The sequence below is a fragment of the Salmo salar genome, chromosome ssa16, assembly GCF_905237065.1.
Source record: "Salmo salar chromosome ssa16, Ssal_v3.1, whole genome shotgun sequence".
Taxonomy (NCBI): domain Eukaryota; kingdom Metazoa; phylum Chordata; class Actinopteri; order Salmoniformes; family Salmonidae; genus Salmo; species Salmo salar.
Genome location: NC_059457.1, coordinates 34,911,013 through 34,929,438, shown reverse-complemented (window position 1 = coordinate 34,929,438; position 18,426 = coordinate 34,911,013). Strand labels below are relative to the sequence as shown.

Here is an 18,426-nt window from a genome sequence, read left to right as displayed (position 1 = left end):
GTCATGAAGCATTATTGTACTTGCAGATGAGCCAAGGGAACAATGACCAATTTTGTCAGGACATGCAAAGACCTGAGTTTAAAAAGAGTTTGGAGCTCACGTGGTCAGTGTCCCCTTCTAGCCCTTTTGGTTGCTTTGTCTTTATTATTATTACGATTTTAGTTTCATGTGTCTATGGAGAGCTTTGAGGAATATGGTAAACTGGAATGAGGAAAAGTGGTAGATATGTTCATGAGATCTGAGTCAATATATACAGTATGTGTGACAGTCTTTGTTCCTGTATGTGTCCAGAATAATATACGCATCCGTGAATATTTTTCTGTTAAGAAAATTCAATTGTTGTTTTGAATGAGTACAGAGAATAAGAGCCATTTTCTGTGTTTTTATTGGTCCTCAGGCTACCTTACCTTTCATATATTCAAATTATTGGTATATATCATCTTTAAAGATAATAAACAAATCAAACATTGACAAATTAAAAGAAAACCGTTATTACTGTATATCATAGCTGACATTAATATGTTAAACTGCTAATAATAATGCAACAACATTCTTTACCTAAAAGTAATCAAATATACAATTTATAGTTTCAATATAATATGCTATGAGTGATACTAGTAATACAAATACATGATTAGTGTTGAGGTTTCTAACACACTTCTTCCACACATCTTTATTATGATAGCGATACAATCAAGCTTGTCTGCAAGAAATAATGGGATGATTGGGTCAAGTAGGATGCAAGGGTTGTGTCAACTCAACTTTGTGTGAAGGCCTAGAAACCAAATGTGTTTTCGCCACTGTACGCCATGTACAGAAAGCCATCCTCGTCTCTCTCTTTCTCATATAGCTGTCCCATTGTCAGACTGCAGGATAGAGAAAGACATTGGTCACATTTGAACATAGATTTTCTAGAACACACAAAGATTTAAAACAGATGCATCCTCCAACCAGTCACATTTCGAATTCAGAACACAAATGCATGCACATACATTCACTCCTCTATTAGTCTCGCGTTGCCTTCCTATAAGCTGAACATCAAGGTTCCTCCTATACATACCCCACACACAATAAACATTCAGGAACTCATCTGACTTCTGAGTCACCCTGTCACGTCCTGACCAGTAAAGGGGTTATTTGTTATTGTAAGTTTGGTCAGGACGTGGCAGGGGGTGTTTGTTTTATGTGTTTCGGGATTTTTTGGTTAATGTTCTATGTTAGTCTATTTCTATGTCTGTGTCTAGTTATTCTATTTCTATGTTTAGTTTATTGGGTTGACCTTCAATTGGAGGCAGCTGTTCCTCGTTGCCTCTAATTGAAGGTCCTATTTAGTAGGGGTGTTTTTTCATGGGTTTTTGTGGATAGTTGTTCCATGTGTAGCTGTGTGTCTCACAGGACTGTTGTTTCGCCGTTGTTGTTTTGATTAAGTGTTTTGTTTTGTTTTCTTCTCAATAAACAAGAAGATGAGCATACACATTCCTGCTGCGCATTGGTCCCATCTTTACGACGAACATAACACACCCGTGATCTGTTCAAAAATGTTATCTTACATCAGAATGGTATTGTCTATAGACAAACAAGGAAGCTGAGTTTTTAAGAATCTAATTTCAAGGTTTATTCAGTCAAACCCCATAACCATGTGTACAGTCTACCCACATAATGCATTGGTAGGTACATGTATTTTACAGGTTTTTGACAGATAGTACTAACAATCAGACCCAGCTGGAGGGACTGTGATTGGGGTAGATTTGTAGGTGTGATTACGTGAATGTAATTTCTTGTTGGCAGACTACGTAACATAATGTCTGATGTCTGATCAAATTACGTGAGATTTTAGTTCTGTATTAACCAAGATTAGGTGTAAGTGAAGGAGATTGGTGTGGCTATACATCTCTGATTGATTTAACAGAGACTGAAACTGAATGTTCATTGTCTTTAGTTACAGAGATGGACACAAACAAATGCACATACCGACCACATGGGATTAAACCTAGGCTGGTATAAGAATGCAACAGTTCTGTGGATGGTTGTATAACACGGTAGATCATTGGAACAGAGTGAAAAACAATGCACTCAGGACTCATCCAGTGTTTTGAGAAATACTACTCACAGCCCACACCCCTTCCTCCAGTTAAGTCAATTTAATCTCACCTGGACTGGGGAACAGTTTTGTCAACAAAGAGAAAAATAGCTTTCTCCGAGGGCAGCTGGATGCGCTTCCTGATGATCCACATGAACTGGGCCACTGTGATGTCAGAAGGTACCAAGTATTTTCTCTTGTCGATGTCCACTATCTGTGAGCCAGACACTTTCTCCACTATCACCTGAGAAGCAGATAAATAACATATGTAAACACACACACACACACACACCAACAGGGATATGACCTATAACATCCTTTTGTGTTACGACGTACGCACAGCCAAAAACAAACTTCCAAAGTTCCAGAGATTTTACACAATCCAGTGTGCTCAATATTTTATTTATTTAAAATGTATTCAGCCAGGTACATCGTTCCAATAACAACCTTATTGTACATTGACGTATAACATTAAAACAGGTTGTAACGGATTTTCTTAGAGAAGTGGAGGAGTCAGGCGCAGGACACAGGGATGAAGGTAAACAAAACGTGTTTACTAAAATGTATCAATCCATCTTCTCATAAAAAATACATAGTTAGGAGAAACACCTCCAACTACACAAAACAGACAATCACCGACAAGACAAACAGGAAATGCAGAGGTTTAAATAATGAACATAATTAGGGAAACTCAAAACAGGTGTACACAATAAAGACAAAACCAAACGAACAGTGAAACATCGATCGGTGGCAACTAGTAAGCCGGTGATGTCGACCGCCGAACGTCGCCCGAACAAGGAGAGGGGTCGACTTCGGCGGGAGTCGTGACAGTACCCCCCCCCCCCCGACGTGCGGCTCCAGCAGCGCGCCGACACCGGCCTCGGGGACGACCCGGAGGACGGGGAGCAGGGCGATCCGGACGGAAGCGATGAAAATCCTGGATTAACGATGGATCCAGGATGTCTTCCGCCGGTACCCAGCTTCGCTCCTCCGGGCCATACCCCTCCCACTCCACGAGGTACTGAAGGCCCCTCGCCCGACGCCTGGAGTCCATAATGGCTCGTACGGTATATGCCGGGGCCCCCTCGATGTCCAGAGGGGGCGGAGGAACCTCCCGTACCTCCGACAGCTGGAGCGGACCAGTTACCACCGGCCTGAGGAGAGACATGGAACGAGGGGTTAATATGATAATCAGGGGGAAGTTGTAACCTATAACAAACCTCGTTCAATCTCCTCAGGACTTTAAATGGCCCCACAAACCGCGGACCCAGCTTCCGGCAGGGCAGGTGAAGGGGCAGGTTTCGGGTCGAGAGCCAGACCCGATCCCCCGGTGCATAAACCGGGGCCTCACTGCGGTGGCTGTCGGCACTCGCCTTTTGCCGCCTGATGGCTCGTTGAAGACGTACATGGGCAGCGTTCCATGTCTCCTCCGAGTGCCGAAACCATTCATCCACCGCAGGAGCCTCGATCTGGCTCTGATGCCATGGTGCCAGGACCGGCTGATACCCTAGCACACACTGAAAAGGGGTAAGGTTAGTGGAAGAGTGGCGTAAGGAATTTTGGGCCATCTCCGCCCAAGGGATAAATGATGCCCACTCTCCACGCCGGTCCTGGCAATAGGACCGCAGAAACCTACCCACCTCTTGGTTGACTCTTTCCACCTGCCCATTACTCTCGGGGTGGAACCCTGAGGTAAGACTGACCGAGACCCCCAGGCGTTCCATAAACGCCCTCCAGACTCTAGACGTAAATTGGGGACCCCGATCAGAGACTATATCCTCAGGCACCCCATAGTGCCGGAATACATGGGTAAATAGGGCCTCCACAGTCTGTAGGGCCGTAGGGAGACCGGGCAAAGGAAGGAGACGGCAGGACTTAGAAAACCGATCCACAACGACCAGGATCGTGGTGTTCCCCCGTGACGGTGGACGATCCGTCACGAAATCCACCGATAGGTGTGACCACGGTCGTTGCGGAACGGGAAGGGGTTGTAATTTCCCTCTGGGCAGATGTCTAGGTGCCTTGCACTGTGCGTATACCGAACAGGAGGAGACATAAACCCTCACGTCCTTGGCTAACGTGGGCCACCAGTACTTCCCCGTAAGGCAGCGCACTGTCCGACCTATACCAGGATGACCAGAGGAGGGTGATGTGTGGGCCCAACAGATGAAACAATCGCGAACATCAAACGGCACGTAAACGCGCCCAACGGGACACTGGGAGGGAGTGGGTTCTGCACGTGACGCCCGTTCGATGTCCGCGTCCACCTCCCATACCACCGGTGCCACCAGGCATGAGGCTGGAATTATGGGAGTGGGCTCTGTGGACCGCTCCTCTGTATCATACAGCCGGGACAGTGCGTCTGCCTTGACGTTCTGGGAACCTGGTTTATAAGAAAGAGTGAAAGAAAAGCGTGTGAAAAACATGGCCCACCTAGCCTGGCGAGGGTTCAGTCTCCTCGCTGCCCGAATATACTCCAGATTTCGGTGGTCAGTCCAAATGAGGAAAGGGTGTCTAGCCCCCTCAAGACAATGTCTCCACACTTTCAGAGCCCCGACAACAGCTAACAACTCCCTATCCCCCACGTCATAGTTTCGCTCCGCCGGGCTGAGCTTCTTCGAAAAGAAAGCACAGGGGCGGAGTTTTGGTGGGTTACCCGAGCGCTGAGATAGCACAGCCCTTATTCCAGACTCAGATGCATCCACCTCAACTATGAACGCTAAGGAGGGATCAGGATGCGCCAGCACTGGAGCCGTGGTAAACAGAGCCTTCAGGTTACCAAAAGCTCTGTCCGCCTCAGCCGACCACCGCAACCGCACCGGTCCCCCCCTCAGTAAGGAGGTAATGGGAGCCGCCACCTGGCCAAAGCCCCGGATAAACCTCCGGTAGTAGTTGGCAAACCCTAAAAACCGCTGCACCTCCTTTACCGTGGTTGGAGTCGGCCAATTATGCACGGCTGAAATGCGGTCAGTCTCCATCTCCACCCCTGACGCGGACAAACGGTACCCAAGGAAGGAGACGGATTGTTGAAAGAACAGACATTTCTCCGCCTTGACGTAAAGGTCATGCTCCAACAGTCGACCAAGCACCGTATGCACAAGGGACACATGCTTAGCGCGGGTGGTGGAGTATATGAGAATATCATCTATATACACTACTACACCCCGCCCGTGCAGCTCCCTGAAGATCTCATCCACAAATGATTGGAAGACGGATGGAGCATTCATTAACCCATACGGCATGACGAGGTACTCATAGTGCCCAGATGTAGTGCTAAATGCCGTCTTCCACTCATCCCCTCCCCTGATACGCACCAGATTGTACGCGCTCCTGAGGTCCAATTTTGTGAAGAAGCGCGCCCCGAGCAATGACTCTGTCATACTGGCGATCAGAGGTAGCGGGTAACTGTATTTCACAGTAATCTGGTTCAAACCTCGATAGTCAATGCACGGGTGTAAACCTCCATCCTTCTTCTTCACAAAAAAGAAGCTCGAGGAGACAGGTGAAATGGAAGGGCCGAATGTATCCCTGTCCCAGAGATTCAGCGACATATGTTTCCATAGCCGCCGTCTCCTCCTGTGACAGAGGATACACGTGACTCCTGGGAAGTGCAGCCCCCTCCAGGAGATTTATCGCACAATCCCCCGGTCGATGGGGTGGTAATTGAGTCGCCTTCCTTTTACAGAAGGCGATTGCCAAATCGGCATATTCGGGGGGAATGTGCATGGTGGAAACCTGGTTTTGACTCTCCACCGTGGTGGCACCTAAGGAAACACCTAAACACCTCCCTGAACACTGACAGGACCATCCCTTAAGAACCCTCTGTTGCCACGAAATAAGAGGATCATGAGAAGCCAACCAGGGAAGCCCCAATACAACGGGAAACGCAGGAGCGTCAATCAGAAAGAGACTAATACTCTCTTCATGACTCTCCTGCGTCACCATAGCAATGGGAACTGTGACCTCCCTAATCAGCCCAGACCCCAAAGGACGACTATCTAGGGCATGTATAGGGAAGGGAACATCAACGGGAACAATAGGAATCCCTAATCTATTGGCCAAAGACCGATCTATAAAGTTCCCAGCTGCGCCTGAATCTACTAGCGCCTTATGCTGGGAATGCGGGGAAAACCCCGGAAATCTTATAGATAACCACATGTGAGCAACAGGGGAGTCTGGGTGAGTCGTGTGCCTACTCACCTGAGATGAACCACCAGTGTTCCGCCTACCACCTCGACTACCTGGAAAACATCCCCAGCACCGACCAGCAGTGTGTCCTCTGCGGTCACCTCTGGTGCATGGAACGGTTTGCCCTCCGGTCTCCCTAGTACCAGCCCCGCCCAACTCCATTGGTGTTGGGTCTAAGCGACTGGAGGATGGAACCAACGGACCCCGATCCGGACATCCGCGGGAGGCCAGCAGGTTATCCAGCTGGATAGATAAGTCCATCAGCTGGTCCAGGTGGATGGTGGTGTCCCTGCAGGCTAGCTCCCTACGAACGTCCTCTCGCAAACCACACCTGTAGTGATCGATCAGGGCCCGCTCATTCCATCCTGCACCAGCCGCCAGAGTTCTAAAATCCAGTGCAAACTCCCGAGCGCTCCTCATCTCCTGCTTTAAATGGAACAAGCGCTCTCCCGCCGCTTTTCCTTCTGGTGAATGATCAAACACTGCCCGAAAGTGGCGGGAGAAGTCCTCGTAGTTTTCCCGAGTCGGGTCTTCCACCTCCCAGATAGCGTTGGCCCACTCTAGGGCTTTACCAGTCAAACAGGAGATGAGGGCGCTCACTCTCTCGCGTCCCGAGGGCGGCGGCTGGACAGCCGCCAGGTAGAGCTCTAGCTGGAGTAGGAACCCCTGACACCCGGCAGCTGCTCCGTCATACGCTCTCGGGAGCAGGACAGCCTTTCCTCTCCACTCTCTCCATGGTCAGCAGCACGCAATCCATGGCCGTCATTAGATCCTGTATCATTTTAGCCTGCTGCTGAACGTGCTCCTCTAGATGACTAGGAGAACTGGCTGCTCCTGCTGACTCCATTTGTGGTCTGTGATTCTGTAACGGATTTTCTTAGAGAAGTGGAGGAGTCAGGCGCAGGACACAGGGATGAAGGTAAACAAAACGTGTTTACTAAAATTTATCAATCCATCTTCTCATAAAAAATACATAGTTAGGAGAAACACCTCCAACTACACAAAACAGACAAACAATCACCGACAAGACAAACAGGAAATGCAGAGGTTTAAATAATGAACATAATTAGGAAAACTCAAAACAGGTGTACACAATAAAGACAAAACCAAACGAACAGTGAAACATCGATCGGTGGCAACTAGTAAGCCGGTGACGTCGACCGCCGAACGTCGCCCGAACAAGGAGAGGGGTCGACTTCGGCGGGAGTCGTGACACAGGTGTAGAACAGGGTCTCTCTGGTCCTGGATCTTGGACCCGCTACTCAAGCAAGTCCAGGATTCGTTTCAGGCAGGGTTTGTTTGCATTACATACATGCTTTATAGCGCAGATCAGGTTCTAAAACGCTCCAGGATCTGGATCATAAAGGGATATGTGAAAGCGCCCATAGAAATCCTATTAAATTACTAGAGGGGCTATGTCATCAAACCTAAAAGTTACAGAAGGGGGTGAAAATGGCAGGGAAAAATCCAGACCAGTCTACTTGGAATGAATGGCAGTATAGGCGTCAGTTATGCACTTCCTGATTTTACTTGTACAGGAAAATAAAAGTAAGGCATGTGAAGTAGAAGAAATTGTGTAAAATAATTATTGTCGACCTACAATTACATTTACATTTACGTCATTTAGCAGACGCTCTTATCCAGAGTGACTTACAAATTGGTGCATTCACCTTATGATATCCAGTGGAACAACCACTTTACAATAGTACATCTATATCTTTATTTTTTTTTGGGGGGGTTAGAAGGATTACTTAATCCTATCCCAGGTATTCCTTAAAGAGGTGGGGTTTCAGGTGTCTCCGGAAGGTGGTGATGACAATATTGTCATATAATTATAAGTACAGTTTATATGGGTTTTATACACATTTTCTGTATAAACAGCCTCTAAAATATATGTAAACAGACATAAATGTCTGTGCTATTATATGATACAATATCAGTACTTCCTAAATTTACAACTTGTCTAAGTCCTATCGTCAACTGATTTCAGCCAGTGTATGACTATGGATTGACTGTATTGTTTGAACGGAATGTTGGCATATTGGCAGTTAATAACATTTTTGGGGGTGAAGAATTCCTATAAAACTGCCTTGCTAGCTAGCCAACAAAACATACCATGCAGATAAATTCTTCAAATTAATTGTTGTGGGGCTTGCGAAGCAAAAGCCCCAGCATCAATCTTCGACAAACTTCCTTGCAAACAACTGCCGTTTTGACCACTCCCCCAACAAGTCGGACAAAAGCAAAGATGGTATGAAATCTTTCCCTACTTCTCTGCTTTTCAAATCTGATAATGGATTAGGAATAGCATCTACCAATCTGTAGATAGAGCTGTTTTAGAAGCCATCAACTGATCTCTTTCTAGCTGCAGTAAATCAAGTCAGAAGTTAGCAGATTAATTAATTGCCAACAAACAACAGCTACAATTTCCAATAAAACGACATCATGTTTTGAAGTTCACATTCCTTTGCTTCTTCTAACAATACTATCATGAATCTAGCAAATACGTTTTGTGGGACAGAGTGCAGTATTTATACTGAGCAAAAATATAAAACGCAACATGCAAAGTGTTGGTCCCATGTTTCGTGAGCTGAAATAAAATATCCCATACATTTTCCATATGCACAAAAACCTTGTTTCGCTCAGATTTTCTGCACATATTTGATATACATCCCTGTTAGTAAGGATTTCTCCTTTGCCAAGATAATTCATCCGCCTGACTGGTGTGGTATATCAAGAAGCTGATTAAACAGCATGATCATTACACAGGTGCACCTTTTGCTGGGGACAATAAAAGGTACAGTTTTGTCACATAACACCACAGATGTCTCAAGTTTTGAGGGAGCGTGTGAATTGGACTCCTTGTGGCGGGCCGGGCGCCTGCAGGCTGACTTCGGTTGTCAGTTGAAAGGTGTTTCCTCCAACACATCGGTGGAGCTGGCTTCCGGGTTAAGCGTGCGGGTGTTAAGAAGTGCGGCATGGCGGGTCATGTTTCAGAGGATGCATGACTCAACCTTCACCTCTCCCAAGCCAGTTGGGCAGTTGCAGGGATGAGACAAGATTGTAATCATGAAATTGGGGAGAAAAAGTGCGTAAAAATGTCACAACAATGAATAAATAACAATAATTGATCAACTATAACTATACTGAACATAAATATAAATGCAACATGTAACAATTTCAATTTCAAACAATTTCAACGATCAAATTCTCTGCCAACATCTCTGGTGGACATTCCTGCAGTCAGCATTGCAATTGCACGCTCCTTCAAAATTTGAGCCATCTGTGGCATTTTGTTTTGTGACAAAACTGCACATTTTAGAATGGCCTTTTATTCTCCCCAGCACAAGGCGTAAAATAAATACAGCATTTCTTTCTTTCAGGTCTTGACGAGAAAAAAAAACAGTCTGATGTTCTCTTCTGCACTGTTCAACCAATCCAGTATATGTAGATGAGGAGTTAAGATGGAGTGTCACCTTGTTAAAGATATTCTCCAGAACTTTTGTATACTTTTTAGGCAGTAGTTTTGAAAGTAGCGCCCACGAGCCAAAAGTGGTCCCAAAAATTGCGTACTACTTCACAAATGTGCAGATATGTGCACCACGTCATTGCTCTCTCTCTCTCTCTTGCTCTACTTCCTAGCTGTCAATTGGCGAGGGGATGAACCTCATTGGCTGAAACTCTAATTGCTAGGTGGCTGGCCTGTGGAGGTAAATGTAGAGTAAATGGCGATGCACAGCCTTCAAACTAGGTATTTCGTGGCTAATTGAGGTAAAACAGTAATTCTGCTTATAGATTATGCATGTAGGAACTACACATCGACACATCCAGGCCAAAGCGGGACAATAAAAAAAAACGTACTAGTTGCCAAAGTACCGGCGCATGAAAAGCAGAAGTTGCGTCACAGACTAGCTTCAGCTTTCCATTTCCGCTGAAAACCGGATGCACCCGCTGAGGGTGCATAGACACTAACACAGGAAAACACTCTAACCCCTAGGTCGATCCCTTTCATTCACTCACCGGTACCCTGTCAGGATATTTGTTGCGTATTTTGGCAGACTCCACACATCGGTGTTCTGAGAAAGAGAAGAAAAAAGTAGGATTAGATGCACAGGCATAGGTAGTGGCATGATATAGCTACTTACATTAGATTAGATAAATGTATTGTCCTCCTAAAAGGGAATTCCTTTCCACAGCTCCTACATTTACCTCCATTCACTTAAGACAGCAGATAAACAGAAGACTGAGACAGCACAGTAAACAGTAATAGTAGGTAGTAATAGAGTCGTTTTGGAGATGTTCTACTGATGATGTGAGGGAACACACTTGTTCTAAGCATTCCATGTGGAAGCAATGTGCAATGCCAATACAGTGCATTTGGAATGTATTCAGATCCCTTAACTTTTTACACATTTTGTTACATTACAACCTTAATCTAAAATGTATTAAATAGTTTTTTCCCCTCATCAATCTACACACAATACCCCATAATGACAAAGCAAAAACTGTTTAAAAAAAATGTCAAACTGAAATATCATATTTACATAAGTATTTAGACCCTTTACTCAGTACTTTGTTGAAGCACCTTTGGCAGTGATTACAGCCTCGAGTCTTCTTGGGTATGACGCTACAAGCTTGGGACACTTGTATTTGGGGAGTTTCTTATCTGCAGATCCTCTCAAGCTGTCAGGTTAGATGGGGAACAGCTATTTGTCCCAGAGCCACTCCTGTGTTGTCTTGTCTTCACCCCATTCTGAGGTCCTGAGGGCTCTGGAGAAGGTTTTAATCAAGGATCTCTCTGTACTTTGCACCGTTCATCTTTCCATCAATCCTAACTAGTCTCCCAGTCCCTGCGGCTGAAAAACATCCCCACAGCATGATGCTGCCACCACCATGCTTCACCGTAGGGATGGTGCCAGGTTTCCTCCAGATGTTACAGTTGACATTCAGGCCAAAGAGTTCAATCTTGGTTTAATCAGACCAGAGAATCTTGTTTCTCATGGTCTGAGAGTCCTTTAGGTGCCTTTTGGAAAACTCCAAGCGGGCTGTCATGTGTCTTTTACTAAGGACTGGCTTCTGTCTGGCCTGATTGGTGGAGTGCTGCAGAGATGGTTGTCCTTTTGGAAGGTTCTCCCATCTCCACAGAGGATTTTGGAGCTCTGTCAGAGTGACCATCGGGTTCTTAGTCACCTCCCTGACCAAGGCCCTTCTCCCCCGATTGCTCAGTTTGGATTGGTCGACAGCTCTAGGAAGAGTCTTGGTGGTTCCAAACTTCTTCCATTTTAGAATAATAGAGGGCACTGTGTTCTTGGGGACCTTCAATGCTGCAGAAATGTTTTGGTACCCTTCCCCAGATCTGTGCCTTGACACAATCCTGTCTCGGAGCTCTACGGACAATTCCTTTGACCTCATGGCTTGGTTTTTGCTCTGACATGCACTGTTAACTGTGGGACCTTATATAGACAGGGGTGTGCCTTTCCAATCATGTCCAATCAATTGAATTTACCACAGGTGGACTCCAATGAAGTTGTGGAAACATCTCAAGGATGATGAATGGAAATAGGATGCATCTGAGCTCAATTTTGAGTCTCTTGGCAAAGGGTCTGAATACTTATGTAAATAAGGTATTTCTGTTTTTGTTTTTTATACATTACAAAAATGTCTAAAAAACTATTTCCGCTTTGTCATTGTTGGGTATTGTGTGTAGATTGATGAGGATTTGTATTTATTTAATACATTTTAGAATAAGGCTGTAATATAACAAAATGTGGGAAAAGGGGAGGGGTCTGAACACTTTCCGAATGCACTGTACATACACGTATCTCAACACATATGTCTGTCAACTTTCAACTAATGTTTCAGACATAGTAATGATCTAGATAGCTATATAAGTTAATGTTAGATTTACTAGACTAGAGCTCAACCTTTTCCATTATATAGCTGGTTTCTGGCAGCCACGCCATGTCATGCATGCCACTAGAACCCTTTTCCAACTAATGAGGTGAGCCAAGTACAGCCAAGCTGAGCAGTACTGAGCTGTTTACACACCCACCACAGATGCCAAGCTGAAAAGGACTATGTGAAAAGAAAATATCAAAAACCAGAACAGAACAGTTTGAACCGGATTCGACACAAAAACAGTATAAGTGTGAGAATTCCATTGAGGTTCAATGCTGTCAGTTTCATTAGCCTAGATATAAGCCCTATAATTAGACATAATTGAGTAGATCCTTTATCAAGTGATAAGATTAAAATAAGAAAATGGTGTAAAGTACATGAAAAAACATTTAGAATGGGGGACAAAATGTGCATTTTTAGTCATATAACTGGTAGCTTATAACTGCTTATATGTTGGGACAGTTCTCTCTCTCAATTTTGTCTCTTTAAAAAAGATAACTCTCAATGTAATAACCTGCATTAATAAATTCTGTTTATATATATATTTTTAAATAGTGTGCTATTATGTTCCCTATACTTAATTACCTTAATATACATGCATACTATGCATTACTGAGGGAACCAGTAAGGTTCCGGGAGGGTAACGTTGGCCTCATTGTGATTCGAGTAAAAGTTATGATGGTGTTTATAAAATACATTATCTTACGAATAACCTGTAGGCCAGTACGTGAACACATGCACCATATTAGCATTCTGTTCAAGCTCCAAGCTTTATTTCTGTGTTTGTGGCCCAACGTACGACACATGCAATCTATTCTGCTCATGCCATCATCAGCTTGGCACTTCAAAACCGATAACTAAATCTGTACAGGAGATTACACAGGCAATTACATGTGACATAATTAAAATCCCTTTACCGAGGGAATGATCCTCTTTAAACATCCATTTCATTTTTGCAGAATCCTCGCGCTATGACGTGATGTTGAAATTCAAACCTGAACGTGTAAACAGGCAGGTTATTGTCGATTTTATGTAAAACGATACAATGTAACAACTAAAATGTAAACAATGTAGCAGCAACCCTTCGAACGCCTGTCTAGCCCAAGGAGGTGATGGTGATGTCACTGTCTGTTTGTACCATTTCTATTCTGTAGGGGGGCCGGGGAGGGGGGGATTGTCGACTGTAAAACCACAGATGGAACATTGAGACAGATATTTCATCGGATGCATCCGTTTTGCGTGTCCCCTCACTACCAAATATGGTAGTGAGAGGAAGTACACTGGCCGTCGTTGGGAGAAGATGTAACTAGATGGATTTTGGCCGATATTCTGCACGTTTTCTCATCGATTAAACATTTGATTTCAATACAGTTTTATGTTCCCAAAACTAGAATGTGTTATGAACAGAGTGGATTAAGTTTTGTGGACCCTTTGCAAAAGTAAAAAAAAAAATGCGTTGTTTAGGAGCGCAAAGGCGAATAGAGTTATTGCACACGCACACTTCACAGAGTAGGCCTTCCCTAACGGAAATATGCAGACGCGCCAATAGGATCTCGCTAGCTCATGCTTGGCTCTGCCCACCTGGTGCCTTGCTTGGTCTGCCCACTATGACTCGCTCCAATGTGTTCACATTGGAAATGACAGCCCGTGGTCTATCTTGGTTTAGATGTAAAAAATCCTTGGTACAACCAGGATTTGTTGCCAGTAAATCAGCGGCTGCAGCCATGGTAACCTCTGAACGCTAGACAACGGGAAGTAGTTTTAAGCTAGCAAGACAAAGTGGCGCGACTTTTTGGAGAATTCGATTCCAAGTCAATAACACTTTCCTGGAAGGACCTCCTAAACGTGAAACTGCCAACTGTTTTTCTAGAGCTGACTTGTGCTTTTGGATTTAGCTACAAGCCCTAGATTTCTGTTGGAACGCCACGACCTCTCTTGAAAAATAACCACATTAGCCTTGTAGCTACTACTAACTGTAGCCAACAACAACCCTTGCTAAAAAACTATTCGTCATGGCTTTTTATGAAGTCTATTCTCATCCTGCTTCAATTAGATACAAAACAAGCGTTTGCACCAAAGCCACGTTGTTTCTTGGTATTGTTTTGTGTCTCACCTACATCCCACCCCTCCTGGTTGCTTACAGGAGCCAAGGTAACGTCAGTCAATTGCAAAATGTTTTACTTAGGTAGCTAGCTCGAGTTGAACTCGATGATCTTGATATAGCTCGTTATGGAATTATTCAGTTAAGGCTAGCACCTTTCTCAAGGTGATAGAACTCCAGCAAGATAACCGTTCGACACTATCATCGCTATCTAATTGAAATCAATGTATGTTGCAAATCCTCTATTGTTAACCTTAGCTAAATGTTCTCGTTGTTGGTGACACTTTGATTTGATACAATATTCTGGTATTCCCATGCTGTATTTAGGGTTCTGGGTAAAGAGGAGTACATATGAAGAGCAACCTGTTGTTCGGTTCCAGTACCAGGTTCTGATCATTGCAGCAACAAGCACTAGTGGTGACTATGTTGCGTGGAGCACCTTTCCCAATTTTAATAACATGCAAGGGACTAACCTCAGAATTCCTTCTATCTCGGTAAGTATGAATAGTACTATTAAGATGGTGCTTCTTAAGTGACACATAAAGATCACTCACTGATCTCTGGGAATGTTGTGAATGCAGGTGCGAGAGGAAGACCAGAATCAGGATGGGAAGTTGGACCGTTTGAAATTCCGACTTGACCTTCCCCTTCGGTCTGATGAACAAGTGTACAGCATCCAGCTACTACTCACCTTCTCCTACCAGCTGTTTGTATGTCGGCGCCCCCCCCGGCCCCCTCATTCAGTCCGACACAATGTCCAATGCATCCACTATATCCATACAGTTCCTCTCACTACTACAGTCTCTTTTTGTATTTCACTTCCATCTGTCTCTCTTCTCTCTTTGCAGAGAATGTCCACTGTGGTGATGCAGACACTGGCCTTTGTGCAGCATTCCTCCTCAGTTCCTGGCTCTCAGCTCTTCATCAGTGGAGATCTGCGGCTCCAGCAGAGAACCCCACTTCCACACCGTGGTCTACTCACTGTATACAATGTGAGGGAACATTCTCTCTCTGTATCTCTCTCACACACACAGACACACAACACATAAAGTATTGTTCATTGTAGACATGGCCCTTAACCACAGGTTTAGAATAAAATTACCCTGAATCTTTATATTAACCATTAGGTTACCTGACGCTGTATTAGTGGTAGGGGCAACTTTGACCTACTCCTGCTAGGACTTCAATGAGCACATGTAGCAGATGGGGATCTGTGAAGCTCAGTCTGCAGTCTGAAGTTTCTCCACTTGTGCTGCCAAATAGCTAGATTTATGATGGTGCGACTGGGAAAGACGCTTCAGGGTTCATCGGTATCAGCCGAAACAGGTGGAAGTGGCGTGACGTCCTTTACACACATACACCCCAACAGATTGTATAACAAAGTATACACTTAAACAAAGCTCCATCATTGTAATATTGACACTACAAGCATTTACTCCCAAAAGTCAAATATCGGTGTCATACTTCAGTCTACATGAATATGTCATGACAGTGACAAACCTTACGTCGTCCGGGAGTCTTAATCAAATCAAATTGTATTTGTCACATGCGCTGAATACAACAATACAACCTTACAGTGAAATGCTTATTTACAAGCTCTTAACCAACAATGCTTTAAGAAGTTTTAAGAAAAATAAGTGTTAAGTAAAAAAGAGAAGTAAAAAATGTAAAATAAAAGTAACAAATAATTAAACGGAAACAGTAAAATAACAATAGCGAGGCTATATACAGGGGGTACTGGTACAGAGTCAATGTGCGGGGGCACCAATTAGTTGAGGTAATATGTACCTTTTTGGTAGAGTTAAAGTGACTATGCATAGATAATAAACAGAGTAGCAGCAGCATAAAAAGGGGTCTGGGTAGCCCTTTGATTAGCTGTTCAGGAGTCCTATGGCTTGGGGATAGAAGCTGTTAAGAAGCCTTTTGGACCTAGACTTGGCGCTCCGGTACCACTTGCCGTGCGGTATTAGAGAGAACAGTCTATGACTATGGCCTTCCTCTGACACCACCTGGTATAGAGGTCCTGGATGGCAGGAAGCTTGGCCCCAGGGATGTACTGGGCCATACGCACTACCCTCTGTAGTGCCTTGCGGTCGGAGGCCGAGCAGTTGGCATACCAGGCAGTGATACAACCAGTAATCAATGTTTAAATACTGCTTTGTGTACTTAACTTATATTTTGTGTGCTTCTTGACTTATATTGTCCTCTGTTATAATCTAGGTATCAGTAATTGATGGAACAAGTCCGTTTGCAAGCGCATATGATCTTGCCAACATCATTGGATCCTATCAGGATAGAAACTGTAAGTGGGAATTCTCACTTGCCATGTTTCTATAAGTTGATCGCTGTTGAGTTGTATCTGATTACACATAATTAGCCCACTTATGTGTTTGCCTGCTATTTCTTACTCTCACACTTCCTCTTCCTCACACAGTGACAACGTTTCTGTCCTGTCCAAGTCCAGTATGGACTGTGGGCCGAGCTGCTGGTACTCCCTTCCAGATAAATGCTGAAGTCCGCTACCCAGTGGAAGTTGTCAGATATCCTTTATTGTGTGTCTGTGTGTGTATTGAAAAGAATTATGAAAATATACCTTTCACTCTGTTTGTGTTAGATGCAGCCTAACCAGTTTGACAATGCACGTGCTTTGGCGAGTTCACAAAGGCCAGACATCCATGTTTACTTTCCTTATTGTCTCTTTGTCTATATGATTTCTTGCACTGGTATCAATGTTATATTGAATGTTTAGTTTATCTAGGCCTACAAGTGCAGGGAAGACAAATATGATGATGATTTAGATTATTTATTACCATGAATCAAATCAAATTTATTTATATAGCCCTTCTTACATCAGCTGATATCTCAAAGTGCTGTACAGAAACCCAGCCTAAAACCCCAAACAGCAAGCAATGCATGTGAAAGAAGCACGGTGGCTAGGAAAAACTCCAGAGGAAAAACTCCCTAGAAAGGCCAAAAACCTAGGAAGAAACCTAGAGAGGAACAAGGCTATGAGGGGTGGCCAGTCCTCTTCTGGCTGTGCCGGGTGGATATTGTAACAGAACATGGTCAAGATGTTAAAATGTTCATAAATGACCAGCATGGTCAAATAATAATAATCATAGTAGTTGTCGAGGGTGCAACAAGCATGAATGGCAAGGCCGCTGCTGCTAAAGAAACATGAGACAGACAATGATGGCAACATTAACAGTAATATATATATATATATATATATATATATTTATTTTTTAAGTATTAAATTGGCAGAATCAGATTAACCTTTTACATATAGAAAGTAAGGGGGAGGGGGGCATGACAAACACACACACAGTATTTCCTTGACTGAGCCTCCACCTATCGGCCTGGGTTCTGGGAGATGATCAAATTTGCCTGGATCCAGTATGTCAGTGTGCTGCTTATCTTCCTCTGGGTTTTCAACAGGATTCAGACCTTTGTTTTCCAGAATCAGGTGCTGCCGACTGTACCTATACCACTCTTGAAACAGCACCACTTTTGATTCAGTGAAACTGTTCGCCTCCCATACTGAGGTACTGTGGAGGGAAGAGGCCACATCACCAAACAACTTACAGTACAATGGCCAAATGTTCAGAAGATCAACACACACACAGGATACAGTATTTTCCTTGCCTTTACATATACATTTACTTAAACATCACTAGTACACATCGCTACACACAAAAAGCATTCAAATATTCAGCTTCATCCGTCCTTTTACATCTGTTGTGCTAATGAACTGTTATGGAGTGATTGATTTTCAGTTAGCTATGTAACGTTAGCTGGTGCTGTGTAAATGTTGAAAACAGATTTGTGATTATTTGTGAATGTGGAAAAGAAATGTCTAGTTTTTTTATGAATCAGTTTTATTTTGTACATAGCTCTTGGCACTGTTAATAAAGCAGTGGTGGAAAAAGTACCTAATTGTCATACTTCAGTAAAAGTTAAGATACCATATAGAAAATGACTCCAGTAAAAGTGAAAGCCACCTAGTAAAATACTACTTGTGTAAAAGTATTTGGTTTTAAATATACTTAAGTATCAAAAGTAAAACAAAGTATAAATCATTTCAAATTTCTTATATTAAGCAAACCAGACGGCACAATGTTTTTTTAATTTACAGATTACCAGGGGCACACTTGGACAC

At 43.8% G+C, this 18,426-nt stretch overlaps 2 protein-coding genes across 2 annotated transcripts; one reads left to right on the top strand and one right to left on the bottom strand.

The window, feature by feature from the left end:
• Positions 1-367: 367 nt before the first annotated feature.
• Positions 368-13,324, bottom strand: gabarapl2 (GABA(A) receptor-associated protein like 2). The gene is made up of 4 exons (XM_014148919.2): positions 13,084-13,324; positions 10,289-10,344; positions 2,152-2,324; positions 368-866 (listed from the first exon to the last, which is right to left on the bottom strand). Exons 1-4 carry the CDS (start codon positions 13,115-13,117, stop codon positions 776-778), a joined length of 354 nt encoding a protein of 117 aa, XP_014004394.1. The 5' UTR covers positions 13,118-13,324; the 3' UTR covers positions 368-775.
• Positions 13,325-13,837: 513 nt separating this feature from the next.
• tmem231 (transmembrane protein 231) lies at positions 13,838-18,198 on the top strand. Its single transcript, XM_014148920.2, has 7 exons — positions 13,838-14,317; positions 14,595-14,761; positions 14,849-14,977; positions 15,116-15,259; positions 16,488-16,569; positions 16,702-16,807; positions 17,619-18,198. Exons 1-7 carry the CDS (start codon positions 14,179-14,181, stop codon positions 17,779-17,781), a joined length of 930 nt encoding a protein of 309 aa, XP_014004395.1. The 5' UTR covers positions 13,838-14,178; the 3' UTR covers positions 17,782-18,198.
• Positions 18,199-18,426: the final 228 nt, after the last annotated feature.

Bases quoted from the DNA above. Each gene is read 5' to 3' on its own strand.
- gabarapl2 (XM_014148919.2), bottom strand. From the start codon at position 13,117: ATGAAATGGATGTTTAAAGAGGATCATTCCCTCG. The intron at 2,325-10,288 runs GTGAGTGAATGA...TCTGCTTCTCAG, and splicing joins AATATCCTGACAGGGTACCG to GTGATAGTGGAGAAAGTGTC. The intron at 867-2,151 runs GTGAGATTAAAT...TCTATCCTGCAG, and splicing joins AAAACTGTTCCCCAGTCCAG to TCTGACAATGGGACAGCTAT.
- tmem231 (XM_014148920.2), top strand. From the start codon at position 14,179: ATGGCTTTTTATGAAGTCTATTCTCATCCTGCTTCAATTAGATACAAA. The intron at 14,978-15,115 runs GTATGTCGGCGC...CTCTCTTTGCAG, and splicing joins CCTTCTCCTACCAGCTGTTT to AGAATGTCCACTGTGGTGAT. The intron at 16,570-16,701 runs GTAAGTGGGAAT...TTCCTCACACAG, and splicing joins ATCCTATCAGGATAGAAACT to TGACAACGTTTCTGTCCTGT.